Source organism: Penicillium argentinense, assembly GCF_028826775.1.
Source record: "Penicillium argentinense strain IBT 30761 chromosome Unknown utg000011l_segment0_segment0, whole genome shotgun sequence".
Lineage (NCBI taxonomy): Eukaryota > Fungi > Ascomycota > Eurotiomycetes > Eurotiales > Aspergillaceae > Penicillium > Penicillium argentinense.
Genome location: NW_026622670.1, coordinates 2,887,546 through 2,915,007, shown reverse-complemented (window position 1 = coordinate 2,915,007; position 27,462 = coordinate 2,887,546). Strand labels below are relative to the sequence as shown.

General features: G+C 52.4%; 13 protein-coding genes across 13 annotated transcripts; 7 read left to right on the top strand and 6 right to left on the bottom strand.

Moving 5' to 3' along the window:
* Positions 1 to 371: 371 nt before the first annotated feature.
* On the top strand, positions 372 to 1,812 carry N7532_012100 (thiolase family protein; the record flags this gene model as incomplete). Its single annotated transcript, XM_056624591.1, has 3 exons — positions 372 to 524; positions 598 to 1,542; positions 1,612 to 1,812. The coding sequence occupies 3 exons, from the start codon at positions 372 to 374 to the stop codon at positions 1,810 to 1,812; spliced, it is 1,299 nt and encodes a 432-aa protein (XP_056469579.1).
* A 534-nt stretch (positions 1,813 to 2,346) lies between these two features.
* Positions 2,347 to 4,739, top strand: N7532_012099 (uncharacterized protein; the record flags this gene model as incomplete). Its single annotated transcript, XM_056624590.1, has 5 exons — positions 2,347 to 2,454; positions 2,504 to 3,424; positions 3,491 to 3,680; positions 3,730 to 4,479; positions 4,534 to 4,739. 5 exons carry the CDS (start codon positions 2,347 to 2,349, stop codon positions 4,737 to 4,739), a joined length of 2,175 nt encoding a protein of 724 aa, XP_056469578.1.
* Positions 4,740 to 4,866: 127 nt separating this feature from the next.
* N7532_012098 (chitobiosyldiphosphodolichol beta-1,4 mannosyltransferase) lies at positions 4,867 to 6,388 on the bottom strand (the record flags this gene model as incomplete). Its single annotated transcript, XM_056624589.1, has 3 exons — positions 4,867 to 5,817; positions 5,886 to 6,082; positions 6,163 to 6,388. 3 exons carry the CDS (start codon positions 6,386 to 6,388, stop codon positions 4,867 to 4,869), a joined length of 1,374 nt encoding a protein of 457 aa, XP_056469577.1.
* A 364-nt stretch (positions 6,389 to 6,752) lies between these two features.
* On the top strand, positions 6,753 to 9,555 carry N7532_012097 (metal cation transporter MSC2; the record flags this gene model as incomplete). Its single annotated transcript, XM_056624588.1, has 4 exons — positions 6,753 to 7,162; positions 7,219 to 8,388; positions 8,442 to 8,660; positions 8,715 to 9,555. 4 exons carry the CDS (start codon positions 6,753 to 6,755, stop codon positions 9,553 to 9,555), a joined length of 2,640 nt encoding a protein of 879 aa, XP_056469576.1.
* Positions 9,556 to 10,382: 827 nt separating this feature from the next.
* Positions 10,383 to 11,610, bottom strand: N7532_012096 (Zn(II)2Cys6 transcription factor domain-containing protein; the record flags this gene model as incomplete). Its single annotated transcript, XM_056624587.1, has 2 exons — positions 10,383 to 11,483; positions 11,542 to 11,610. 2 exons carry the CDS (start codon positions 11,608 to 11,610, stop codon positions 10,383 to 10,385), a joined length of 1,170 nt encoding a protein of 389 aa, XP_056469575.1.
* A 220-nt stretch (positions 11,611 to 11,830) lies between these two features.
* N7532_012095 (uncharacterized protein) lies at positions 11,831 to 12,163 on the top strand (the record flags this gene model as incomplete). The annotated part of the gene is made up of 1 exon (XM_056624586.1): positions 11,831 to 12,163. The coding sequence occupies one exon, from the start codon at positions 11,831 to 11,833 to the stop codon at positions 12,161 to 12,163; it is 333 nt and encodes a 110-aa protein (XP_056469574.1).
* A 197-nt stretch (positions 12,164 to 12,360) lies between these two features.
* Positions 12,361 to 13,361, top strand: N7532_012094 (RTA1 domain-containing protein; the record flags this gene model as incomplete). Its single annotated transcript, XM_056624585.1, has 3 exons — positions 12,361 to 13,073; positions 13,140 to 13,214; positions 13,271 to 13,361. The coding sequence occupies 3 exons, from the start codon at positions 12,361 to 12,363 to the stop codon at positions 13,359 to 13,361; spliced, it is 879 nt and encodes a 292-aa protein (XP_056469573.1).
* Positions 13,362 to 14,016: 655 nt separating this feature from the next.
* N7532_012093 (putative ubiquitin conjugating enzyme) lies at positions 14,017 to 14,831 on the bottom strand (the record flags this gene model as incomplete). The annotated part of the gene is made up of 3 exons (XM_056624584.1): positions 14,017 to 14,273; positions 14,417 to 14,509; positions 14,675 to 14,831. 3 exons carry the CDS (start codon positions 14,829 to 14,831, stop codon positions 14,017 to 14,019), a joined length of 507 nt encoding a protein of 168 aa, XP_056469572.1.
* A 555-nt stretch (positions 14,832 to 15,386) lies between these two features.
* N7532_012092 (uncharacterized protein) lies at positions 15,387 to 16,538 on the bottom strand (the record flags this gene model as incomplete). Its single annotated transcript, XM_056624583.1, has 2 exons — positions 15,387 to 16,328; positions 16,392 to 16,538. 2 exons carry the CDS (start codon positions 16,536 to 16,538, stop codon positions 15,387 to 15,389), a joined length of 1,089 nt encoding a protein of 362 aa, XP_056469571.1.
* A 1,487-nt stretch (positions 16,539 to 18,025) lies between these two features.
* On the bottom strand, positions 18,026 to 19,277 carry N7532_012091 (carnitine:acyl carnitine antiporter; the record flags this gene model as incomplete). Its single annotated transcript, XM_056624582.1, has 5 exons — positions 18,026 to 18,074; positions 18,134 to 18,747; positions 18,823 to 18,839; positions 18,920 to 18,968; positions 19,029 to 19,277. 5 exons carry the CDS (start codon positions 19,275 to 19,277, stop codon positions 18,026 to 18,028), a joined length of 978 nt encoding a protein of 325 aa, XP_056469570.1.
* Positions 19,278 to 20,072: 795 nt separating this feature from the next.
* Positions 20,073 to 21,050, bottom strand: N7532_012090 (CFEM domain-containing protein; the record flags this gene model as incomplete). Its single annotated transcript, XM_056624581.1, has 4 exons — positions 20,073 to 20,342; positions 20,400 to 20,638; positions 20,701 to 20,878; positions 20,964 to 21,050. The coding sequence occupies 4 exons, from the start codon at positions 21,048 to 21,050 to the stop codon at positions 20,073 to 20,075; spliced, it is 774 nt and encodes a 257-aa protein (XP_056469569.1).
* Positions 21,051 to 22,691: 1,641 nt separating this feature from the next.
* Positions 22,692 to 24,979, top strand: N7532_012089 (uncharacterized protein; the record flags this gene model as incomplete). Its single annotated transcript, XM_056624580.1, has 2 exons — positions 22,692 to 24,107; positions 24,164 to 24,979. 2 exons carry the CDS (start codon positions 22,692 to 22,694, stop codon positions 24,977 to 24,979), a joined length of 2,232 nt encoding a protein of 743 aa, XP_056469568.1.
* An 809-nt stretch (positions 24,980 to 25,788) lies between these two features.
* N7532_012088 (Zn(II)2Cys6 transcription factor domain-containing protein) lies at positions 25,789 to 27,347 on the top strand (the record flags this gene model as incomplete). Its single annotated transcript, XM_056624579.1, has 2 exons — positions 25,789 to 25,831; positions 25,963 to 27,347. 2 exons carry the CDS (start codon positions 25,789 to 25,791, stop codon positions 27,345 to 27,347), a joined length of 1,428 nt encoding a protein of 475 aa, XP_056469567.1.
* Between the last annotated feature and the right edge of the window lie 115 nt (positions 27,348 to 27,462).

The window sequence follows — 27,462 nt, the reverse complement described above, 5'->3', positions numbered from 1 at the left end:
TGTGTGATGCAGTAGATGCAACTGCAAAGTTTGACCGGGCGAGGTGCAGCACGAAGGTCTGGGAGGATAAAGCGGGCTTGCTAGGAGGGGATCCGGGAGAACTACCCGGATGGAGAAACTATCCTCATCTGACTTGCTGAGTCACATAATTATGTCATATCATGTGATCTGCAATAGCCTCGGCCCAGAAGGAACTACGGGATGCCGGCCGCCCGCTAGCCGCAATTAACCGCTCTCTTGGGACGAGCATTCCATGCTTCCCAGTTCTTTCAAGATTCCCTCCTCTCCATCGCCCTCTATCATCTCTTTACCACCAATCTCGAGTGTTTTCGCCGGTCGTTCACTCTTCGGTTTTTCCATCTACGACCACCATGATGAATACCACAGGGCTGTCTGTCCGTCTGTCCAAGCGGGCTGCTCTCCCCGCATTCCGCGGTCAGAGACACTTTAGCTCCTCACGCCTGTCTCTGCGGGAGATCCAAGAGGCATATATTCTCAGTGCCGCCCGGACGCCCACGGCCAAGGTGAGTCAAAGTCATGGGTCTATGGATCATGCATTTGCATGAAATACAGTGTGTTAATCACTTTACCTACTAGTTCAATGGTTCTTTTGCCTCGGTTTCGGCTCCACAGCTCGGCGCCGTCGCCATCAAGTCAGCCCTAAGCAAGAGTAATGTCCCTGTTGATAAGGTGACTGATGTTTATATGGGAAATGTTCTACAGGGGTCGGTCGGCCAAGCTCCCGCTCGCCAGGCGTCCATTTTCGCTGGATTGCCTTCCACCGTTGAGGCCATGACGGTGAACAAAGTGTGTGCGTCCGGTCTGAAAGCCGTTGCATTGGCCGCGCAGAATATCCAACTGGGCCTGGCTGAGGCACAGGTCGCTGGCGGTATGGAGAACATGACCCGCGTGCCTTACTACATGCCACGGTCGAGTCAGCTGCCCCCGTTTGGCGAGATCAAATTGGAGGATGGCCTCATCAAGGATGGTCTCTGGGACGTTTACAACCAGTTCCATATGGGTATCTGCGCCGAGCAGACGGCGAAGAAGTACGAGGTCTCGCGAGAAGATCAGGACCAGTACGCCATCCGCTCTTATGAGCGTGCTCAGGCGGCCTGGAACGAGAACAAATTCGCAGACGAGATTGCCCCCGTCACCGTCAAGGGCAAAAAGGGCGACACGGTCATCGAGCGCGATGAAGGATTTGAGAACTTGCGCGCCGACAAGCTGACCACGCTGAAACCCGCCTTCCTACGAGATGGCACCGGTACCGTCACCGCAGGCAATGCGTCTACCATGAATGACGGCGCATCGGCGCTGGTCCTCGCCAACAAAGAAATTGCGAGAGAGTTCGGTACAGGTGGCCGTGCTCTAGCTCGCATTGTGTCATCCGCTGATGCGGCCATTGATCCTGTTGACTTCCCCGTGGCCCCTGCCAAGGCTGTGCCCATCGCTTTGGAGCGTGCCGGCATCACCAAGGATCAAGTCGCTGTCTGGGAGTTTAACGAGGCCTTCGCAGCTGTCATCAAAGCCAATGAAAAGGTAAATCCCCACAAATCTTTCCGAAAAGTCAATTGTGGCATCTTGTCGCTAACCCATCTCCCTCGTTAGATTCTTGGTCTCCAGGACGCCAAGGTCAACATGCTTGGTGGTGCCATTTCCCTTGGCCACGCCCTTGGTAGCTCTGGCTCTCGTATCCTCGTCACTCTACTTCACCAACTGCAGCCCGGCGAGTACGGCGTGGCTGCCATCTGCAACGGTGGTGGTGCAGCGAGCGCTATGGTTGTACAGAAGTTAGACCGCGTGGAGTAAGTGGTCCGGAATGAGCTGCGATGTCTCAATGATACCCTTCAAAGCCCCGCATAGAGCCACATATTATCAAAACTGCGGTCTCTCGGCTTTGCACACTCTGTACATATTCTGGGGAGCTATTTTCCCTTAAATTGAAGCTATCTGAATGGAGTGGCTGTGATGATATATGCTGCCGGTGCACACTACTTTTCATCAGGCGCTTGTCAACCACATAGCATGAGATTCAATCATGCATAATATCGAGATATTCAAATGAAAGCAGAATGTCACATACCTAGATAGCAAAGGCACTTGTAAGCCTTGACATCGAATCGTGTGTACACTAGCGTAGGAGGAGTAGTCCAATAGATGTGAAAAGTACAACTTGAATAGGACCGTACGCCAAGCATCACAAAATGCAAGGAATGGCGCTAGTCCCGATCAGGAAGCTCTTCAGCAAGAGCTCCAAACACTCGGACCGTCGCAGTTCTCTTTGTCCTCTGGCACTCCCCGTTCGTCTCGGCATGCTGACCCCTGGTGGCTCATTCTGACAGGATGCTTTCACCCATTCAGCTGCCCCTTCAACCCTCCTGCTTTGAAGCTCTGTCGTGGTCACCCGATGGCGAGATAGCTGTGGCTGCGGGCGAACATGTCCACGTCCTTGTGCGTTCTTCTGAAGATTGCGATCTGCATATTCTAACAGCTGGAATAGATTCCTAAAAATGTCGTCGCAGACCCGGGGGCACAAGGCAAGGATGCGTGGGAGATCACGCGTATTCGTGTCAACAACTTCACCAACGCCGAGTGGGCCTCCATCTACCCACAAAACCGAGATGATTTCTCACTCGGAGCAGAACAGTCGATGAGTACTGTCATCGGCCTGGCATGGTCTCCAGAAGGGCTCGCTCGGTTCCGGCGCAGCGTATTGGCCGTGTTGACTTCGAATTTGATACTGTCCCTATGGGAGCCCGTCGGACCCCAAGCCATATGGACACGAGTGGCGATCGCTAACCATGCACTGCATCCGGACCCCTCGGCTCCCGGACAATTAACTGGAGGACAGCTCCGTAAGGCCAATATACGCTCTTTTCAATGGTGCCCACCTCTCAAGATTCCAGGGAGACCTGACGGTTCCAATTCGGCGTGGCAGCCGGAAAGTCGCTGGGGCGTCCATTTAATATCCGTTGCAAATGATGCAAATGAGGTCATTTTGCTAAAAGTCTGTCGATTCGTATGTTCTCCACCATCGACCTGGTCCTACCGGGTGGAGAAACTGGCTTCCCATCAATTGAACGCAGAAACTGTCCGATTTTCCAAGATCAGCTCCGAGTCTATGTTACGGAAAGCCCTTGAATTAAAGGCTCGTGTTCTGTCGGTCTCGACAGGCCCCTGGCTTGCCTGTCCGCAGTCTACAGAAGACAACGCCCACTCTGTTACAGCGGCCCTGGCCACTGCGTACGGCCAGCAGTTGCGTCTTGTTAAGATGGCTGTTGTCCTTCGCAGCTCAACGGATGACCAAGGAGATGCTTTGAAATATCAAGTTTCAGCTGAATTGTCAGACCACCCGATAAATCAATCGTCCTCAAGATGGGCTCATTGCCAGGTGCATAGTCCACTAAAATGGATATACACGGTATGTTCTTTGCATTTCTTTGTTGTGAATTGCCTGATCAATTTCACAGAAACTAATTGACAACAGGAAAAGGCATCAACAATAGGTCTTGCGGTCGGTACTATTGCCGGGTTCATGACAATTTCAATGACACCTTCCAATTATATGGGCAGTGACGGAAAGACAGATGTATTCGACTTTCGAAAAATTCCCTCCTCATCGTTCCCTGCTGCAGTGGACGATGAACCATCTCGAAGGTATTGGGATCCCATCACAGGTGAGCAGTCTTCCTTTCCAAATTTCTGACTTGCGCTGATCTGTTTTAGCGATGTCTACTTTGGTAGATGAGCAAACGAATACTTGTACCCTCCATCTAGGTTCAGGGAGTGGTCTTTGTGCTACGACAACTCTCGAACACTTAAAAGCTGGTGTTAGCCCTGGCCTGCCGCGGTGGAGTAAGCATGTCGACAACTTCCGAGAGCAATTTGGCTTGGACCATGATCTGGGCGGGAATACCGTGTCCCGAATTGGAGGTCTGGCCTCCTATCGTGACGTGATCGCAGTCCTGATCACGCCCAATCCGACCGACGAGATTCAATACATTGTCACGTCAGATGAGAAATCCTTCCTTGGATTTGCTTTCGAAGGAGTCGATCAAAACTTTAACGCAAATTCACTCTTTACGCCTCGTTCGAACGAGGAAACACAGCCTGGAGCTAGCAAAAGAGAGAAGGCCGTTGAATTTTTAATCTCGCAATATGAAAAGGGCGATGATATTAATGAGATGGACCAGAGGCTCATTTATGCAGCAGCATGCTGTAGCATTGTGGATGAACAGAGTGAATCAATTCGCACTCGAGCTAGGAAGGTCCTTGAGCGCCTGGCTATTCATTTAGATGCCGATTTGAGCGAGGAAATATCCAAATGTGAGGCCGGCCCTCCTCAAATATGCGCCAAGACTTCAGATCAGTTCGCCCGGCCAGGAGGTCACTTGTTTGAAAAATGCGATATTTGTGATGCGAGTATACCGTGGGAATCGCCCGATGAAGCCCAGTGTGAGAATGGCCATCTTTTTGGTATGTAACTCATTCCGCGAATGAAGTTGACATTGATCTAATGCACTATTCTAGCGCGTTGTGGGATCACGTTCCAGGCCATGCAACAGCCTGGATTATCCAAATATTGCTCCGGTTGCCAAACGGAGTACATCGACGAAGAGCTTCTCGTTCGGGTGCATGATGAACCGCTGGGACCCGTACTCGCGAAGGTGACTCAAGCGTTTGATACTTGTCTCCATTGCAATGCCAAGTTCAAGTGCAAGTTCAAAAGCCAGTAGATTTCAGTGGGCGCAGGAAAGCGAGGTCAGCTAGATGAGCATAGAGACGTTGTTGGCAGGCCTCGAATTGCATCGCCTGTCACATGGTATTTTCATGAGCATCTATACATATGCAGTTCGAAATCGACTATTGTGACTCGGTTAAGCCAAACAAATATCCGGCAATAGGATCCCATTCGTCGTCCCACCGCCTTTCACTTTCCTTCTGAGCACCTGCTCGAAGGCTTTCCAACTTCTGATCATTGCCGAACAACTCCACTAGCCGGTCCAGTAATTCAGCCGTGCTTCCGAATCCCATTCCATTCACTCTTTCGGTCACCAGCTCCGGCCATGCTTCGAAGCGATTCCAGCCAACGACCGGCAAACCAGCCCCGAACATATCAACGACTTTCATTGGGAGATCCACACCACTACTGCTAGTGTGTAGGCTGACCCCAAGGGAGGCTGATGCGAGGAGACGTGCATAGTCCGGTACCGTCAGCCATGCTGTGCGGATCGTGACTTTCTGGAGCTTGCCGGCAGCCTCGAGGGCCGTGATCTTCTCTAAGTACATTTGTTTCTGAGGACCCTTTCCAGTGATTACTGCCAGTATCTCTGGAAGCTCTGGTTGTGATACGGCTTTTTCAGAGTACTGTAGCAGAGCGTCGATGAGGACCGAGAAGTCTTCATCGGGGGTCCAGGAAGTTGAGCTCACGAGAACCCGCAGGTTCCCCGAGTCTAACGAAGACCGCAACCCTTCCATCTCTGGGAGAGTGGTGAGAAACTCGGTACGCTCCTTAGGGTCGGTGATTGGATGAAAATGACTGGCGGGCCGATCGTGCAGTGGCAGAATAGGTGCTTGGAGCTGGAACTCTCTTTTGAGTACGGATCGCATGGCATCGGTGACACAAAAGTGGGCCGATGCCATCTTGCAAAAGGTCTTTTCGTACCAAATCGACAACTTGACGAAGGGGTGGGCTGGGCCGAGCTTCAATGCTAGAATTGAATATCCGAAATTATGCCAGTCAATGACAAGTCGTGTTTGTCGCAAGAAGCAGGACAACGATGCCACTGCTAATGTAGGGATTGAGGGAGGGTTCTATGCGAAGCAATCAATATCTATCAATTCCCTCAAAGAACTTTCGTGTCTCTCCATGAGCAACAGACCTGCACGAGAAGCCACCGGCTCGGTGGGGTAGTATATGCCAAACATTTCCACAGGCACACTACCTGGAAAATCACTTTCAGTGGTCCGTAAGTGGCAAACAGGAGCTTATTGCTCGTCTGTAAAATAGCCGGATGGGGTCGAAGAGGAACAATCGAGATATTAGGATGCGACATGATATCGGGATGCGGGTCGGACTCTGGAAAGGCTTCTTAGTTTTCCCCGCAATTTCCCTGTTGTTTTGTTTTTGGCTGCCATTGCAGCTCCGGATGACCGCACCTTTGTATCCGACGATCACTACCAGCCCACCCTTCCTCGCAATACTCAACGCGTGGTATTGCATGCGTGGACTCCGACCGATATCCCCCAAGACGAGGATCTGCACACTTGGCCTCGGCTTCTCCTGGGGGGACGGGCGTGGTTCATACTGAGACGGCAGCAACAGAATCAACACCGTCAGCGCAGTCGACAGGACAAACGCGATGGTAATGATGGTCTCAATCATGGCGGACACAGAGGTTTTCCCTCGACCTCGCCCTTCCACGTCAACTTGAACAATGGCACCTGGAAGCTCTGGGTTGCTCCGCCGGCCTGCGTCAAACGGATTTGGAGTGGAGACGCGTCTATCGATAAGGCGATCACGTGCTGATCCCCAAGGTCGCAGCTTCCCCATTTGAACGAGGGTGTCTTCAAGTTGGTCTTTCTGCCAGACCTGCTCGCCTCCAGTCTTCCCTCGGTTCTTTCGCCTGCGCAATGCTGTCCGTCTCTCCACCTCTCCCCGTCGCATTCTGAGATCCCCTCGAACCTCCGATCTCTGCCAGGTCCCTCCTGGTTACCATCTCCTATTCGGCTGCGACACCTACAAGATCATGTCGACGGGGGCGCTGCCCTTGAACGCGGACATCGCGCCTCCAGTCAATGGACAAGCACACGGCCATAGTCGTGGACGGGGACACAACCGATCCCGCTATGCTCAATCACCGCCGGCCCCTCTCTCGCTGGGCTCCAATGCCCCCCAGCCGCCACCTGAATTGACCGATCTGGGGAATGCCAATGGCGCAAACGGACATGCCCCGCAGACATTATGGTCTCAGCATCATCATACACACTCCCACTCGCATACGCATTCGCACTCGCACTCGCATTCAATTGCGCACCACAACCAGACCCACAGCGTATCGTCAATTCACCATGATGCGCATCCTCATGTCCACGACCATGACCACGATATGCACCCCAACTCTGCAGCCCTGCGCCCGGGAAATAGTCCGAAGCAACTGTATGTGGATTGAGCAGCTGCATTGGAACATGGGATAGTAACTGACCCGTCTACAGTAATGAATTCATTGCCGGCGCCCTGGTCGCTTTGCCCTGGATAGCACTCTCGTGGTACCCACGTGAATGTACACAGTGTAAAGGTGAACCCGATGCTGTGAACATGAAGCCCAATCTCTCAATTGGAGTTGTCGATCATGTGGGGCTGGAGACCTGTGTCTTGACTGCAATTACACTTATCTTCTTCGGCTGTGGCCAGCTGGCTCGTATGAACTACCAGGCGAAGGGCTCTCTGGGCTTCTCATCGGTGAAGCTCCCCGGGCTCAATGTGAAAGGCGCCCAAGATGCCTTGTTGCAGCTGTGCTCAGTTGGACTACCCATCTTCGCAGCACTGAAAGTTGGAGGTTTCTTGGTGGCATTTTGCTTTCTTCTTGCGTCGGCTACTGGGGTTTCCAACTTAATGTATTCGGATCCTCATATCGCCGCCCAAGAACGCTATGGTCGGAAACCTCTCACAATTGCCGTTTTAGCAGCCGCCACCCTGTTGAGCTACTGGGGTCTCAATCAGCCCAGGGATTCATGGCCCCTGTTGGGATACCTGGCGCTGCTCCTCTCGGTATTTGTTATTTCGCCTCCTTTTCCTTCTCCTCGCCATCAGGGCCCGATTCCGGAGCCAGGATTGGTGGCCGAGTCATTGTCTAAGATAGACAAGGCTTTAAGCGTAAGCCAGTCCGCTGTCCTTGTTACGACCGATGCATCTCTGGCTCTGGTTTCAGGTGGCTCTCTCCTACTTCTAGTCGTGATTGCCTCTCAAGGCTTACCCTTCAGCATGATGGACCTGGTGTATTTTTCCGTTCCGACGGGACTATTCGCACTTTCACTGATGGCCTCTTCCCCTGCCGCTCTTCGATCACCCGACAAAATCGGCCTCGCCGTCAGTGCTGGATTTGCTACACTCTTCTGCTCTCCGCATATCCGGGATGACATTTTGATCGTATATGCTGCGCGCTGCATTCTCGTCGCTGTCTCTTTCTTAGCTGCCAGAATGGATGATAGCCACCTGCGCCTGAGTGCTCACTCGCACAATCATACCCACCATCATAGCCATTCTCATGGACCCACGGAGGCTTCAGTGGTCACGAAATGGCTTCTCCATCGCAGTGAAGCCTATCCATTGCTGTATAGCATTCTCAAAGAGAAGGACTCTCGAAGTATCTTCTACTTCATGTGGTGAGTTTTCTTTTAACTCTTACCCTGGCGCAACTTTCACTAACTCATATCAGCCTCAACTTCAGCTTCATGCTTGTCCAATTGTCATACGGCTTTTTGACAGGTTCTCTCGGTCTCCTTAGTGACAGCATTCACATGTTTTTCGACTGCCTTGCCCTAGTCGTGGGACTCTGCGCAGCTGTCATGAGTAAATGGCCCCCCAACGCTCGATTCCCTTATGGCTATGGCAAAGTGGACACATTGTCTGGCTTCGCCAATGGCATATTCCTCATGTAAGTCTGCCCTCTCTATATTTGCAAACAGCCTTGGTTATTAACCCCAAATAGGATTATCAGTGTGGAGATCATCTACGAGGCGGTTGAGCGCCTATCATCGGGAAGTCAAATGCACCGCATCGGTGAACTTCTGGTCGTCAGCATTGCAGGACTGCTGGTCAACCTGGTTGGTATCTTTAGCTTCGAGCACGGCCACCACCACCATGGTCACGATCACGGACACGACCATGCACACGGCAATGAAAACATGCACGGTATTTTCTTGCACATCCTCGCCGACACACTTGGTTCCGTGGCGGTCGTCATCTCAACCGTCCTGGTACATTACTCTGGCTGGGCAGGGTACGATCCGCTGGCATCGTGCTTTATTGCAATTCTGATTTTTGCTTCGGCGGTTCCACTTGTTAGTAGTACTGCGAAAACCTTACTGTTAACTTTGCCTGCCGACACCGAATACAACGTCCGTGAAACTCTCGCTGGTGTGAGTACCTTGCGCGGAGTGGTGAGCTATACAGTGCCGAAATTCTGGCTCGATGATACCGGGTCGTCATCGGACCATGGGCACGCCCATTCACATGAACGCTCGGGTCATGGAGACTGCGATCATCATCACGATCATCATCACCATGAGCACAGCCACGGACATGATCACAGTCATAGCCATTCCCAACCCCATGATCACGACCACGACCACAACCACGACCATGTGCATCACCATAATCAGAAGGTTTTCGGGGTCATTCACGTTGTTGCCTCCCGAGGATCAGACCTTGAAGACGTCCGTCAGCGAACAGTGGATTACCTCCGCGAGAAGGACATGGATATTGTTGTGCAAGTGGAGCGCGATGGGGACAGTCGATGCTGGTGCGGAGGTGGAAGCAAGTCCTCTTAGGGAGGGCACTCATTTTTGAATCGCCTTCAAAGATTCCTAGTCCATCCGGCTACGCACCAGCATAGCGTTCACGCTTCATCTTTCCCTGTTTTGAATATCTGTAAAGATAGCTTGATGTCTTAGTAAAGCACCACGGTACAGGGCAAAGGAAGAAATAACATCCTCGATACGATTGCTTCGGTTCCATCTTTGTGAACAAGACTAGCTCGCGTCACACGACTTGATAGACACATAGACCGTTAAATGATGATATGGTTACAAGATGATACGGTACTTGATTGAGGAAATTTGATTTGCGAGAGAATATTCTGGAATGTCTAGAATGCAAAACGTTTGGTTGCGCGTTAGTAGTGCTAGGATACATTTTGACACGATTCCTCAATATTCTTGAAGATCCCGTGGATGTTTAGAAACATCACCGACATATGATGGAGCTGGGTACAACAGCTAAGGTATCAAGTTTAGCAGCATTTTGTAGCTAAGTAAACCCCGGACCGGTGCCCAATGACATGACGTAGCAGGAAGCCAACGGGGACAAAGATCAGCAGGGTTGGCTGAAGTTCGGATAACATACCAATGGGAATGGCTCGCCCAGAGCATGTTTCTTTCTGGGTCAGGCACCATCGAGGACAGAAGCCACCAAAGAATTATTCGGGAGGATTTTTCGATGGAAATACGGGCTGGACGGAGACGGCCGTCGGCGTAAGCAATTTCCAGTGATTTACCGTGAACATGGCAGCCTGTGATAAGAATCTCTAGTTTTGATGGAAAAGCCTCTAGAAAGCATTCATGGGCTCAAAGGCTTATCGATCGAGATCCGTCTCACGTCATAGGCCCATTTTCTGTCGAGGCCAAATCAACGAGTCTGCCCAGCGAGTGTCGGCGGGCGAGAGAACACGCAGCAGCTCCGAGACCAATGCTCGCCCCGAGTGGCGAGCCCACCATCGCTGACCATCCAGCTCACCCAACAGCACACCCCAATGCATCAGTATTAGCATAGCCAGCGGTTGTCGCCGCCGCACATTGTCCACAAATTCTTTGTCCACGGCCGCTAACCAAGCAAGGACATTGGCTGGGTCCTGAGAATTTCTGAACAAAGTAAAGCATTGGCGGAGATGGGCGACGACATCTTTGTTGATTCGGTGTTGGTCTGTGTCGATGCTGGCCAGCGTTTCATCGTTGAGCGTTGCTAGGCGATCCAGCGCCATGGCCGTCTGTTGGTCCAGTTCCGTGGGACCGGAACCCCAAAGCTCCTTTTTACGGGAGAAAAGATTCAATTTGATCCATGACCGGCCAATGTGGATAATCTTTTTGACACCCTGCAAAAGCTCAAAGACAGTCACGATGTTCTCCGTCATGTTGGAGCTCTCATCCCGCGCCCCCGTGACCCGTGGGAGAGCAATGCCAATGACCGTCGTCACAATGGACTGGGCAAGGACAGCCTCACAATTCTGCGGAGTGAGATTGTCAATTGCGATGCGGAAGGGCCCAAAAGTGAGATTATGGTATTGGAGGGCCGTGTCGGTATAAGCCAAAGAGGTCGGTAGGTCTACTGTGGTAGCGATGTGTAACGATGCCAAAGCCAGGATTCCGTTCATTAGGAAATCATACTGCAGGGCCAAGCGCGGAATGGTAATCTGCCACACCTCAAACTCGGAGGGTGCAGTGCATACACTCCGGAAGGTGTCGGTGCAAAAACGGTGCATTAGCTCGAGATCGCGAACTCCGGAGATGGTGGAAGGGGTGGAGGCGGCCGGGCTGATGGGGGCGAGGGGCCGTGACGTCCCCGATTCGTGAGTCGAAACAGACGCGCTCGGTGGCACAGAGGCACGGGCATGGGCATGAACGCTCCGCGGCGGCGCTCTCAAGTAGGTGCATTGAAGCTCACGAGAAATGCAGTTCGAGCAGGGGGGGCCTTTTTCGTCACACTGCAGCCTGCTGTCAGAAATGGGGCCACGTGCGGGCAGCGGGGGTAAGGCGACTTACCTTGACGCGACGTCGCTTGCACTGGTCGCAGCCATTGCGCGACTTGGTATGCGCGCGACGAGGAGCCATGAAGAGGCAGAAGCCGCCGACGCGTCGTTCATGATGGCGCCGAGTCACGTGGCGGCATTGTTTTAACTCCGACGGCTCCGTTGCGCCTTCGCGAGGACTGCCGCTGCCGCTGCCACGGAATACCACCCTACCGAATGGGGTAGGTATATCGGTATCGACACCGCATGACGTCCGCCGCTCTTATGCTTCCAGGCAGCGGTCCCTGCAGGCGATATGCGATATGCCCTCTCCATCGGGCTCATCCCCGGACCCTGGACGATCCGAGTTCAGTGATCCACCCTGGGGCTCTGCTGGGAAGCTCCCCTTTATCTCACTCCAGTCAATGTGCCTCCCTCGACATCCCGGTGGCAGCGCGGCCAACCCATGCAGGTCTCTGCAATTCCCCGATTCGTCGATCTCCAGTGGATCTCGCGTGGGCTCGAAGCGAGGCCGCGAGAACGAGAACGAGTCCGAACTACGGCCCAATCGCAGCCGTCAGCCTTGGCCGTTTCATGGATGCGGCTCCACCGGCGGGCAGCATGGCGCCGATTTCCTGGCAGTGCTCTCCACGTAAGACGGGCGGTTCAAAAGGGTTTAAAGGAAATGCGAGGGCCCTTTGTACAGGATGTCAGCATCAAATACGTCTGCGCTCCAGGCCTCTGGCCCTCTACATGGTCGCCTCCACGCTCTGCCACCCCCAAAAGCGCTGCAACAGTAATATCGCTGACAACAAACACCGGCCCGTGAACAACTCGGACGCTCTCGTTCGCCATGCCTGGATATTCTGACTGCTTCGAAGTCAGCCCTCTCTGTCCGGTGGAGGCCACTACCTACGGCTACTATCCAAACTTTGGGGGCAATGTCTTCTTCTCAGTGTTCTATGGCGTGCTGGGAATCTGCCAACTCGGCCTGGGCATTTACTTTCGGACCTGGACATTCATGACGGCGCTCGGAATCGGCGCGTTGATGGAGATGGCGGGATACATCGGCCGAGTCTTGATGAACGACAACCCGTGGAGCGCCCCCGCATTCAAGCTGCAAATCGTGTGTCTTGTACTGGCGCCGACGTTTGTGGCCGCTGGCATTTACCTGACCCTCAAGCACATTGTCCTCGCCCTCGGCCCTCAGCACTCAAAGCTCAAGCCGCGACTGTTCACCTGGATCTTCATTGGTTGCGATGTCGGCTCCTTGCTCTTGCAGGCTGCGGGTGGTGGTGTTGCCGCTGCTGCAGGCAAAACCGACCAGGCGATGTTGAAGGCGGGTGACGACATCATCATCGCTGGTATTGCATTCCAGGTCGCGACCATGGCCGTCTGTGGCTTTGTCGCGCTACATTTTTTCTGGACGGTCTCACGCCATGGCAATGGTCTGGAAGGGGAGAAAGCCACGGAGACGACCACCACTGTGCCTCGCATTCGCATGCAAATCATTCTCGGTGCGGAGATCTTTGCTTACTTCACCGTGCTGATCCGTTGTATCTATCGGTATGCTTCATCACGAACCCCGGGTCTTTTGCAATTTGGGTCCTTGAGCTAACGATATTGTTTCAGTATCCCCGAGATGGCAGGTGGTTGGGGAAACCCCCTCATGCAAAAAGAGGACGAGTTCCTCGTATTGGACGGAATGTGAGTTTCATACCAGTACTACTCAGCGTCTCAATATTGTGTCTAACCTGTCTTAGGATGATTGCTCTGGCCTGTCTATCCTTCACCCTCTTTCACCCAGGCCTTTTCCTTCCGTCGATGCGCACCCGTTACAAGAAACGTGGCTAAACATCCTTCCCACGGAATCACTAGACCCCTTCATTTCTCTACCTATCGACAGCATTTCCTCGACTCCTAATCATGACCATTGCATAACCATTGCATATAAAATAATATGAGCGCAACTCTTGAATCTCTCAGAGCTCCCTGAGCTCGGCGGGAATAGGAATGCATTGTAAACACAGGCACTCCTTTCAAAGTATACTTTTTCCCTTGGGCTTTAACCCCCTGCACTATAGTAGTTTTTACCTATCCTTAGAAGTTCTGCTGATATTTCGGTTGGGGCCATACACTACGTTTACCCACTTCCAGTGGATTGTAGCTGCAACGAAGGGGGGAGGGAAAGGAAATTTGAGAAGAATTTGGACTCAAAATAAGAGCCAATGACAGAAAACTCCAATCGAATCACGAAAGCATATTCGCCCCACAGGGGTAGCAGTATTCAAAGCGTGGCCATGAATGCTATCTCCTTCCTCCGTAAAAGCAATCCGCTCGCTCTATCATGCATGGAGAGCAACACCCACGACCGCGAAGAGACCCGGGAAAACACCAGATAAACAGAAACTGAATGAGAAATGACCAGCCAAATGCACCATGAAGAAATAATCATTAAATAGGAAAGGGTGAAGAGGAGAAAGCAATGTGAACGAAAATCAACCCTTCTCTACTCCTCTCCAGTGCTCTCACGCACACAGCGGCGGACACGCTTCTTGAACTCGGCCGGGTCCTCGCGCCACAGTCGGGCCGCCTCCACGTTTGCCGGGCTCTCATCATTCGGGCTAGACAACATCGAGATCACGGACAGGAGAATGGTCTCGGGGGTTTGCACGGGCGACCAGCGCTCGGCGGCAGACTCGTAACCGTACTTATCCTCCTCGGGTGGGTGCAAGATAGAGATGCAGACCTCGCCGTTCGGGTAGACTGGCAGGGGAAGACGATTAGCCGGGGAACATTTCCAGATTGAAGATTAAGATTCAATTCAGGGTCGACCACCCAGGCTCATCAAGTGCCGGTATGCCGGTGGAATGTGGCTCGGATCAAGTGCCGAGGAGGCGATCACTTACTGTTCGGGTGGAAGAGGGGAGACTCGAACTTCATCTTGGGTGGCATATGCGGGTATTCCGAAGGAAAGGAAAGGCGAGCACGAAAGAAACCGCCTAATATCAGTGTACGTCAAGTGTCAGCAAGCCCCAACCCTCTGATTCCATCCTGGTTCGCCAGTAGCACCATGTACGTAGGAATGACTGGAGTTCATGCTAGGGACCAAGAATTTATGATCCGCCGAGATCCCTTGGCCATATCACGAGGGGCAAACTACGTACCTCCATAAAGCTTGACGTCGTCCGATATCATGAGCATGACTTCCCACTCGAAGACGTTATTATCGACCAGGCCAACGCTGATGCCGGGGATGTCCTTATCGGACTGCATCTGCGATAGCTGTCGGGAAAGCATGCGGCCGGCGGGTGAAGTCGCCATGATGAAAATGACGTGCAAGATACAAAGATGACGGTATGAGTCAGAAGGGAGACCGGAGGGAGTTAGTAGCACGCTGTGAATGAGGCGTGCAAGAGGCGTGCGAGATGAGGGGGCGCGAAAAGAAATGAAGGCGGTGAAGGGCGGGGGAGGGCGTTCGAAATTTGAGGCAGCGATAGACCGATTAGGGCAGCTGATTAGGGTGGAGCCATTGCATCACCCTCGGGTATACAAGAAAAGGGATAGATCCTATGTCGCGCGGAACGTATTGGTTGCTAGGCATTGGCTACCTCGTAACAAAAAAATAAGATTCAAGACAAAAAAAAAAAGAAAGAAGACTCGGCTGCCGACAGCGAAAGCTAGACACATACAAAGAAGGGTAAATATGTAGCAAAAGAGCAGCACTCGTAGTTGCGGTCTTCAAGGCCCCCAGACAGATGCTCCGCTGATTCATCGTGCTACCTACAGGTACTTGCAGGGGGGAACTCGGGTATTGCAGCTAGCTAACAATCATTGGAACCAGGGGGTTCAGCGTCATTGAAACAGGGTAGAGGATGTTTACAAAGAGCCATCAGCAGGCACCATAGTCATACCCTTGGAGCTCAGTCCCCACGCGGTAGCCATGATGAGGGAGATGCCCACGAACATCACAGCGACCTGGATCAGTATCGTCTTGATCACAATCTTGACGAAGCGAACCCGGGCACTCCAGTCGAAGGTGGTCCATGCATCCATGAGGCCGATCTTGCCACTGCCACCCACGATCTCGGGCTGGACCTTCCCACCGAAGGAGCGGTCGAAGGGCACGATGGTCTCATCTTCCTCGGGCAGCATCGAGGCAGCGACGCGAACGAAGATGACATTGGCAGGGACAGAAACTGCCAGCGCCAGCAAAGCGGGAAGGGTACTGATCGCCAGGAAGCGCAGGAGGGACTTGTTGATGGTCTGCTCAGGGTGGTTAGGGTCCTCCGTCACATCAGTCCAGCCGGCGAACTGAGCCACAGCCATGGGCAAGAGGAAAGAAGCATAGGTCAGCGCAGACTGGAGGGCCACGGCCGGGGCGATCCGGATCCACTTGCGGTAGCTGGGGATGCGCTGGTAAAACCGCTTGGGCGAGGGTTCGGAGATGACAATGTGGACCCAGGCCATGTGCCACGTCGCAAGGAGCATGCTGATGGCGAACTGAACGAACAACTGGCCGAAGAAGGAGTTGGTCGAGATGGGGAAGACCAGCGAGAGGAACGCATCGGCGAGGACGTAAGCGAGATATATGGAGAGGCCCCGGAAGCGCGACCAGAAGCCAGCGCGGGAACGCAGGTGCCTGGTGGTCGAGCGCAGGCCACTGGTGATGGGCTTGGGACGTGGCGAGCCAGCAGCCTCAGGCTCATTGGGGTCATACGGCTTGTTGGCATCGTGCTGGTCGATGCGAACGTAGATATCGGGGTTGGAGTCCTCGATGGCGGCCAGGGTCGCAACCACTCCAGCGTATGTGTAATCAATCTAGCGCAGGTTAGCCGGTCGCCCTGGGGAGGGAGATGAGAAGATCATCGCGAAGACACTTACGGCCAAGAGTACGAGGCCAAACACGAGAAACAATGCCACAAGCAAGCAAATCAGCCATGGAGCAAACTCGACCTTCATGGCTGGCTTATCCTGGAAGTTGGCGACGAACTCCGCACTGCGGCGGACGAGATGACCGCTCACACCCATATTGAAGGAAATGATGAAAGCGAAAGGACCAGGAAAGGAAACGAGGCTCGAGGGGAAACGGGGGACTTATGAGGGCCGGTCGCCCCAGGCACAAAGCAGGCAGCCGCAGGCCGAATGCCGTTAGCGCCTCGTGCTTGTCTGTTTGGCCCACCCCAACTTCCTTCTCCTCCTCCGACCGCCAGGCTCGACCCAGGGGGCTTCTTGGCATTTTGGCCTCTCGTCCTATTCTGTTCGTCCTCTGTTCCTCCTCTTCTCCTCGTCTCCTCTTCCAGCATTGCTCTCTCTCCTGATTTTTCAGTATCGGCATTGAATCCCACCCGCTCCATTCATATTTAGAACCCCCTAACCATCGGCGCTTATCTGCTCTGGCCCCCAACCTGTGGGACGGCCCCCTCTCACCTATTGGGGCCATGCTTGGGACCCTCGCCGCTCTGACTGGCGATTTCGCGCCACTCAGCACTGCTTGAGCCTCAAACGAATCAGCTAGCAAGTGGAGCCGATAGCACCCGGCGCACCCGCAAGGTTCGAACAATTGCCCCTCCATAAATACGGAAACTCTAGCCTTGTCAGACCTTGAGAGGTATTCGCCCGGTCTCGAAACCAATGGCCTCGTCTGATTCTGTTCAGTGGAGACGAGTTGCACTTGTGTAGTGGTCCTGAAACAACTTGCTAGCCACACTTGTCAGTAATTGATACCATCAAAACAGCGCCATGTTGCACCGTGTCAGAAAACTTATCTGTCAGAAAAGTTGGATTTGTACAACGCACTACGCTGCAATAGTATACCGTACAAGATTGCACTCTCTAATAGTTGCTTATGCAGACTTAGGCCGAACTCTATGTTAGGAGTTTTCCAGGATGCCACCATAGTGCATCCGCAAAGATTCATCGACAGCTGTGAGGCGATCACATTGCATCCCAATAGTATAACAAAGACCGGCTACCGAAACAACTTAATGTATATTAGGCAATCCATGGCTACATACGACGGGACCACCAGGCCTCTAATAGGAGCGTCTAAGACATTCATGTAGAAACACTAGAGGCCATGGCTAGTCGGCTCGCAGGCCGAAGAGACTGAGTCTAATGTAATTTTTGGTATCCACCGACTTAGACGTGATTCTAGGCCGAGACCTTAATCTGCGGATCGAGCCTTCGCCTTCTCGGTTCAGCAATCGGAGGAACATTGATGCAAGGGTGGAATGTCAAAAGTCAGTCGCTCAACCAGTGGCAGTGGCATAATTCGATACAAGACGCCCTATAAGGAACCCGATCTATGAAGAACAAAAACCTGGCAACACAAGAACATCCAGGCATATCTTTAAATCACAACATTGCATCCGAGAAGAACCATAAAGGCCAATTGGCCGCCAGTCACAACCCCCGCGAGCGCCCTGTCCGTAGACAGGTGTCTAGAATCAACGCTGCAAAGAAGACAAGAGAAAATATATACACACAAAACAAATCGAATCAACCCTAAATTTAGCTTAATCAAAAAGCTTGTTCATAGCCTTGTGGGCGAGCTCCACACCAGCACTGCAGGAAGTCAGTTTCTGTACTTGGCAAGATCGAAAACGAATCTCTTAATCACTTACAAAGTGGCCGCGTTAGCGGGAACAGCACGGCACAGGGCCGGGCCGAAGCCGGGGAAGAAGGCCTTGAAACCGCCGCTGGCGTACACGGTTCGGATAGTTCCGCCGATAGTGGGCTTGCCGGGGGCGCTCTGCAGACGGGACTTGATGGTGTCGACAGGGAAGACGGGAATCCACATGGCGATACCGGCGGCACCACCAGCAGCCAGAACGGCGGGCAGGGACAGCTCGCCGGTGACGTTGCCGTTGGCATCCTTCGGGGTCAGCGACCGCTTGATGTACTCGTACGCGGCAAAGTAGGCGGCCGAGCCGGGACCGTCACGAGCCAGAGTCATAGCACTGCCACGGAACACACTGCGAACACCGCCCTCCTTGTACAGCTGACGCACCACATCCATACCACCGGAGTACTTGGGCTTCTCGCCGGGGGCGAGAGTCTTCTGACCTTGGATCTGCAAAAGGACCTTGACGCGCTCGAAGGGCGCGGTGATGAGGGTCATTGGGATGGCAGAAAAGAAACCGGCAGACGAGATCTGGGCGATCGAATACTGCGGGGTGTTGTTGACTACGGGGACAGTGGAGAGGTTGTTCACCAGGGTCTTGCCCAGGTCATAGCCCTGTTGCGATGTTAGAACAGGACCATTGTCACATGCAAATGATCGAGGGGTTCTCAATGTTTTGAGAAATCATACCCAAAAGCTGACAGCAACTGTTTTGACGAAATTGTTAGCTCGCAGCTTCATAGCGAGATCTCAACTGGTGCCATTGAGTCCCAGGTAGGTCACTTACACATCGGAGTCACACCCACAAGCGGGGCAGACACCCCAGCGTACATTCCCTACACGATGCGCCCGTCAGTTCAATTCGCATTTTACCACATTCATTCTGTCCAGCTTACCCTCACGAGACCCTCGCGAGCAACGGTCTTTCGCACGACGTCCATGGCGCCCGAGTAGATACCCTTCTCCGCGGTCTGCAGGCGCACCTTGACCAGGTCGAAGGGATGGCCCACGATGACAGCACAGAGACCACCAGCAGCACCAGCCGCCAGCGAGCGGATCTGCTGCACGGTCTGGTTCACGGCCTTCTTCTCAACGATCTTGATCTCACTCCTGATCTCCTGCGGGGGCGAGGTGGAGGTCGACATGGTGCGGTCGGGAGTTGGACGGTAAGCGGGGGAAGCTTGGGAGATCTGGGGGAGGCCGTGTGGGAGGAGATGAGGGGGAAGAAGGGAAGAAGGGAATGGGAATGAAGAGGGAAGAGTAGCAGAAGAAGCAAGCTGGAGGAGAAGTGTGAAAACTTGAAGGTCCGATGAAAGGTCACTCGGCCACGAATTAAAGGATAATCGGCCAAGGCAAGCGGACCGAAGCCGACTGGCCGTCGACGTAGACTGCCCCGGATAACGTTGTGCCTCGGCTCGGTCGCGGAGAAACCAACCGTCCGCGGGCATCCATCGTGGCCGACGCGATCGTGAATATTCCCCGACTACTCTACTTGACTACATTATCCCGGGGATGCTGGATGATTTGGAGCTGGAGTGTCTTTTGCGCCTGGATCTCGATGGCACGCGCCTCGTCGGAGGGCGCCGATCCGGGTGAACGGGAAACTCAGCCCTGAGCTGCCACTTTTCCGGCGGGATAAAGGAAGCCAGCCGTGGTTAGGCCCATGCAGCTGTCTGTTTTCATACGAGCTCATGTCCATGAGGACCAGCTGGCGGCACGAGTTACAAAGCACTGGCATATACCAGCACATACCGAAAGAGAGCAGAGAACCAGAAGATTTGCATATACAGAATCACATGCGAGCCCAGGCACGTGCCCAGGTGGGGAGCATCGATGACTTCATTAGATCGACATCAAATTAGTACAGTCGTGTATCCATAGCCATAACCATAACCATTATTACCACAATTACATAGCATCGCATCGCGTCGCAGGTCCCTTTACAAGACCAGCAAGGCAGCCAGACCCATGACGCCAACAGCACCGCTGCCGACGGTGGCCATGGGGTGAGCACCAGCAGTGCTCGTGGAAGGCGCAGAGCCAGAGCCGGTCTCAGAGCCAGAGCCGGTCTCAGAGCTGGAGCCAGAGTCAGAGCCGGAGCCAGTGCTGGAGCCGGAGCCGGAGCCTGAGCCAGTCTCGGTCGAGCTCGCGCCGGAGCCAGTGGTAGTGGTCATCATGGTGGTAGATCCGTTGGCGCCAGAGCCAGTGGCCTATAGGAAGAGTCATTAGCAACTGAGATAGATATTGTAGGACCCAATATGACTTACAGTAGCGGTGCCGCTGCCGCTTCCGTTGGAGCCAGTCATGCTGCCAGACATGCTGCTGCCAGTGCTGTCACTGCCGCCGCCGGTGGTGGTGGCAGAACCAGAGCCAGAACCAGAACCGCCAGTGGTGGAAGAACCACTGCCGCTGCCGTTGCCAGACTCAGTGGAAGATCCAGAGCCAGAGCCCGAGTCCGAACCCGAGCTGGTGTTGGAGCCGGAGCCGGAGCCAGAGCTAGAGCCATCTGGGATTCATTGTTAGTAACATCATTTTGGGAGAGTCGACCACAATTGGCAGGATACTTACTCGGGCACTTCTCCAGGGCCATCTTCAGCACCTTCTCGGCGTCGTCGTTGGGGCAGGCCTCCTTGGTGCAGTCACGGATACCGTAGGAGTAGTCCTGGCTCTTGCACAGGCACTCCATGTCGCCAGACTTGCAGTTGAGCTCCGAGGCCTTGTCGTTCATGTTGTTGACACACATTTGCTATGATGACGAGTTCATGTCAGCCGCTGTTGTGACATACTGAGGTACCATATCCTCATATCAGCCTGTGATCATGAAAACTTACAGCGCAGTCAGTGGCAGAGACATCGGCGGCCGACACCATGCCGAGGGCGGCCAGGAGGGCCAGAGCAACGGGAGAGAAGGACTTCATGGTGATCGATGTGTGGTTGTGATATGAAGAAGGGATATTAGAGAACCGAGGGGTTGGTTCAAGGTAAGTGGGTGGAGGAGGATTAACAATGGATTGGAGGTGAAAAAGGAGGTTCCAGCAACCTGGGGCTCAGTGCAGGGTCTTTTATAGAGAAAGATTTGGTTCGGTTCGCAGCTGAGAACCAAACAATGCCGGTCCCTTCGAGTGGGCAACACACTAGCAGTCTCTAGCCCTTGTCCTGGAGGGGAAGGACCGACACTCGCGTCTCCACGTCAATCAACCGAGAAGGATCGGCCGTGTGAATTGCCTGGCACGGTGGGTTTACTGTTTGCTTTCTGCGCATGATCCTGTGCGGCGGTGCGCAGAGCTGCGCTGACCTGCGTCGGTGCTACCTGGCCAACGTGGCTGGGAGGGGATGCAGCCGCCACGGGCCTCTGCGGACGGTTCCTGTGAGGTCTTCACCGGGCATTCATGAAGTCATCGCGGCGCAGGGGGATCCTGGGATTGGCGCGGTGCTGGCAGGGTACTACCAGGTCGCAAATTCAAATGGCCCATAAGGCAATCAAGCCCAGATCTGAGTCTAAATTGGGAATCGATCGCCCGATACTCCCAGAGCCGACGTCGATCCCATAGGCTCGTCCGATTTGCTAGGGGTGCCCCTCTGGCCGAAACAGGCAACCATCGAATGATCCAATTCCAATTAAACCTTGGTTAGCTTCAAATTTGATCAGAATGGGCATGGTGATTGGCGCTGGTGCCGGGTGGAGAGCTGTTCGATCGGGCGTGAGTTTACCTCAGATCATTTCCTTCATTTCCCTGGCAAACCGGGGGAAGCTCGTCTGCTGCGGCTGGCAAGCTCTGCTGGGCCACGATCTGATCTCCGAAGGGAACTCCGGCTGCAACCCAGGCACTTTCTGATTCGGAACCTCGGGAGATGGTTGAGGACACTAGTAGGTCATACCATGACGATGCTGCTGCGACGTGCAGTTTCCCTTCCATCCATTGGCGCACCCCCGGATTCCCAGGGCCAAGAGCAGAATAAAAAAGGGAATGCAGTAAGTCATCGGGCACACACAAAACACAGCGCGACAGTCGACAGGCCGGCGGAAATCAAGGCAGAAAGATCAGCGGTCAAGCCGTGGATCGGGACCAGATCCCAAGAATCCCAAGAGCCACATGCGAACTAGTTGCTGGGGACGGTCGGTCCGATCGCACTATTGAATGCTGTCGGCGTCACCGCCAGTGTGGCTGGTGCCGCCACACCTCGCGGATCCGAGCGCAGTTAGTTCCAAGTACCATCACGATATACACGACTATCCATGGATCCCGGAGCTATGTTGCACTAGGCTCACTGGTAGGGCTGTTGCGAATACGAATATTCGCAGGAATCGGTATTATTCGTTATTCGTATTCGCAACACACGAACACTGCGAATATTATTCGCAGTTTTATTCGCAGTACTAAAAGTGTGCGAATAATTATTCGCACTAAGGCTGCGAATACGAATAATATTCGCAAGATGTCACGTGCAGCTAGAATAGTGGAGCAAAAAAATAATTCCTAGTCACCCAATGCAAAATCACTCTTCTGTACAATTCGTGCTATATTCTTGACTCTTTGCAGAGATATTTATCGCCCAAGATGCTGACTCGTGGGAACCATCCGAATTACCTTGCTCTAAACGATGGCTATGAAGATGAAGCCCCCTCTGAAGATTGGCTATCAAACCTAATAGAGAATCCGATAGCTCAGCATCCAGAAGAGCTTAGCCTACTGCCTCTACCGCATACCTCTGATCTGTCAGTGGTGACTGCAGATACCGATTCTTATCTTGATTCTCTGGATGAAGTGTTACCTTCAGAATCAGCCTCTCAACTACCTCCTCCAGCTACTGGTTCCCAAATTTCCCGCCCAAAAACACTGAAAAACGACTGGTTATGGGGTTTTCTTCATGTTAGAGAGTTCTCTAGCGAATGGATCGAAAAGAGAAGCAGAAAGAAGAGGCTCATCGATCGCGAAATCAGTTGTACGGCTATTGATAAAGCCACAGGGAAGAAATGCAACTGGTCTACAACAGATTCGAAGCGACAGACTTCTACCACTAATATTCGGCTCCATTTGAAGGAGAAACATGGGATTTTACCCCCTAATGGCCCTGAGCAAGTGATTACTACACCTAAATCTACTCTTCTGAGCCTATGGGGTAGTAAGGCAAATATCACGATTCAACAAAGTCTTGAAAAGAACCTTCTTCGCTGGGTTGTGAGCAGTAAGCAGCCTTTCACAGTCATTGAATCACCAGACTTTCAGCAACTCTTTAAGGATATACCGGGGGTTTCGCTCCCTTTTTCCTCTCGCCATACCCTTCGACAGCGTCTCCTAGAAGATTTCGACCAACAACGCGCTAAATTGAAAGAGGAGCTTGCGGCGACGTGCAAAACAATTGCTTTATCTCTTGATGTCTGGACTAGCAAGAATCACCTACCAATCCTTGGTGTTATTGGTCATTGGCTCACAGAAGAATTTGATTATCGTGAGAGAGTCCTAGAGTTTACAGAGCTTCATGGACCACACAGTGGGGAGAATCTAGCTACGGCTATTGAAACATTACTTATTGAACTCAATCTTGAGCACAAATTACTCTCAATTACTGGTGATAACGCTAGCAATAATGAGCGGATGGTGCTACAACTCTTTGAAAAGTTACAGCAGTCCGGAGCGAATACCATATTCTGTGGTCTAGGAAGCTATGTGCGGTGTTTAGCGCACATTATCAACCTGATCGTGAAGGATATCCTTTCCGCTCTCAAGTCTGGTAATACAGAAGAGGCCACTTCTGTCTGTGATAACCTTGATAGAGGGGAACATCACTCATTCCATACACTTGAACCACTCGCTAAGCTTCGTATCCTGGCTATCTGGATCTACCGAAGTCCTCAACGCAGACAGGCGTGGAAAAACAATTGCAAGCGTATGAACCTTCCCGAAAAGTTCATTCAATATGATGTTGATACACGATGGAATTCTACCTTCCGCATGATAAGTGACGCTCTAAAGGTGAGCTACTAGCACTCAACGATACTTTAATAAGACTAAATACTAATGCTTCTAAGTCAAAGGACCAGCTTGAGAAGTTCATTCATTACGAGACAGAGTTTCTACCTTTCTCGACAAAAGATTGGGAACGACTTTCACAAATCCACTCTATTCTCTCAAAATTCGATGAGTTCACCTTGTTTGTCTCAGAGAAAAGGCCCCAGATCAGTCTCACAGTGCCGGTCTATTATGAACTTCATGATTTACTACATGATGCTGCGGAGCGTAAGGAGGATTTTGCAGACATTGATGAGGATATTGCAAGTGCGGTTAGGCAAAGTATCAAGAAGTATATGAAGTACTATACTTTTATGGATATCTCTGATACATACTATACTGCTCTGATTCTGGATCCTCGTGTGAAAGGAGACCTCCTCCTATACGAATTGGAAGATAAAGCCACTAGCAGGGAGATTCTTCAATCTCTCCGTGATGACCTTTATTCCAAATATCCAGAGACTTCAGACCTACTTAGTATAGCAGAGCCCTCAGAGCCCAGTCACAAGAAGCAAAAAGTTGGAAGCCGGATGTTACGAAGGCTACAGCCTCACGATAAGCCTCAAGTATCTGATATTGATCGATATTTTGACAGTGCTCGGGTTGATGCTAGTGATATGGAAGATCCAAACTGGTTATGTGATTGGTGGAGGGTTCATAAACATGACTACCCTCGGATGGCTGCTGCTGCTAGAGATTACCTAGCAATCCCAGCCTCTGAAGTTTCGGTTGAGAGATTGTTCAATGCAGGAAGAGATGTACTTGGAGTACGGAGATACTCTATGAAGGCAGAGACGATGAGGGTTTTAATGTTGTTGAATGATGTTTATAAGTAATAGTGATTCGACTGGACAACTATATAGAGAGCAGTCTCAATTTCTAGTGTTTCCTCTGGTGTTCTATAAATGATAATTCAATTTAACTCCGCAAATCCGTAATATATATACCCATAACATGCTAGCTTCAAGTACTTACTCTAAATCTGTATAACTACTTTGAACACGCACTTCTAAAAGTAAGATGAGTCTAGCAGTAGAATCTACTACACTCCTTATATTCCTACTCTACAAGACTTACAAGTATAGAAATCTTACCTTAACCCTCTACGTAACCAAGTAACTAACTAGTTAGCATATACTTAATTAACTAGTCAACCATCATCATCCTGGAGGATTACATAATAATTCGGGGATTGCGAATATTCGCCGAATATTCGCAGACTCGCGAATAATTTATTCGTAATCCCGATTTGCTGCGAATAATATTCGCAAAATTTATTCGCAAAGCAAAAATCTCGCGAATAATTATTCGTACGAATATTCGCACGAATAATATTCGCAATTACGAATATTCGCAGCAGCCCTACTCACTGGAGCAGGTCCATCGCAGATTGGAGACGAGCCTTTCTGGCTGCGATTTTCTGTCTCTCGTGTCGGTCGCACACAGCCGCAGGTGTCGGCAAGGCTTGTTTTGCTCCTCCCGAGCGACGAGTTGTTATTGTCTCACTTGCAGCATCCTACGAGTCGTGCATAGCAGTATATTATTGGATGTATATATATTTGAATGGTGGTTGGTGTGGCCGAGGTTTCTGATATTGCGTCATATCACGCGTCCGGAGAAGCTCGCGTTTAATTCCACCTCGACCATGCCAAACTTTCGTACCGGAACCTACGGTAGGTACTGCCAGTGTACGGGTCTCACGACGAATCCCGAGGCAGTGGTGCGCCAGTCCAGTGGGTACCAGTCGGAGTAGATCTATCAACATGGCTCCCGCAGACCATACCTGTCCATCCTGCTTGAAGACGTATCAACGCCGTAGGTCGCCCGGCCTCGTATCTCTCGCGTCGACTGACCAGCACTCCAGGCGACTTGCTGCTGCGCCATCGACGTCGCTGCCAATTTCCCAAGAAATCGACGCGTCGCAAAGCCTGCAATGCCTGCGTCCAAGCGAAAGCCAAGTGCACCTATACCCGGCCATGCGCTCGGTGTGTAAAGCGGGGAGTTCCCTGCGCCTATGCGTCCCAGCCTTCTGACGTGCCGCCAGGTCTGGACCTGGACCTGGACCTGAACATAGACCAGTTTCATGAAGACGTTCAGCCCACTCGGTCCCCTGGCAACGGCCCTTTATCTCCGTTTCACCTGTCGCCGCCGCCGTTGGCAACCCCTGGCTTCATCGATGCCGTCCAACCTCCCGCCGTGGAGCCCTCAACGCAAGGGGTGCCTGGCTCGGCAGATGAAGCGATGAATTCGTCGCTGCTCTTGTGGAATCTCCCCGAGATGAGCCTACCAGGCTCTGAGGAGAGCGGGCCTGTCGTGCAGCTTACCCTGCAAGATCTTCTGCGCGTGTTGGACCAATATCCCAACTCGCTACTGAGCGATAGTTTTACCTCTCCACTCCTGCATTACAGCCTCTACGATGCGGACGTGCCGGACATGACGACGCTGGCGCGGTCATCGATGGCGATCTGCTGCGGCAGCGCGATGCTGACGCCGGACGGTGCACGCTTTGCCCGGCAGGCAATGGAGGTGGAGCGCCAGCGACTCATCGAGTCCTACTCGCAGTACACGTGCATGCAGCAGTGGGATGCTCTACATGCGATGCTCGTGTATAGCATCCTCGAGATGCGGCCGTCACCAGGCAGCCAGAGTAAGAACGAATGGAAGCAAAAGTCGTGCTCCAGAGGGCTGAAAGCACCCTTTCTGGCCAAGATGGCCCAAACTTTTATCCGCTCGCATCTGAAAGATCTGAGCCCCAATTTGATGCCGTTCTCGCATACACTGACCCCGAAATTCGAGCATTGGGCTGTTGCAGAGACCACCCGACGCACGATCTTTTTGGCTAACATCATACACTACCTCAGCAACCATCATCCAGAGAGTGGGTTGCCTTCGTTATATTATGAGCCGTTAAATGACGAATTTATTTTGAATATGCCACTTCCATGCAGTCATGCTTTGTGGGCTGCGCGTACCGAGCAGGAGTGGAAGGTGACAATGGAGTATTGTGACAACAACTCTTCCTCTCTCGTCGAGGATTTTCCATCCGTCTTCTATCTCAATCCCGGGTGTCTAACCCTCAAAATTCTGATGGTAAACTACTCTAAGGTCTACTTAGAAACGTTTCTTATGCGAAACATCGGGTTTGGAGGCTCAGACGAGCTTCGAAGCTTTATAATCCTATGTGCGCTACGACAGTTCGCCTAAGCATATTCATCTGAATTGGGAAACGAAAAGAAAAGAAAAGAAACGTCAGCATGGTGCAATACCAACGCAATGCCCAAGTTGACGGCGGAACTCCGATGGGCTTGGTCAGCTTCTG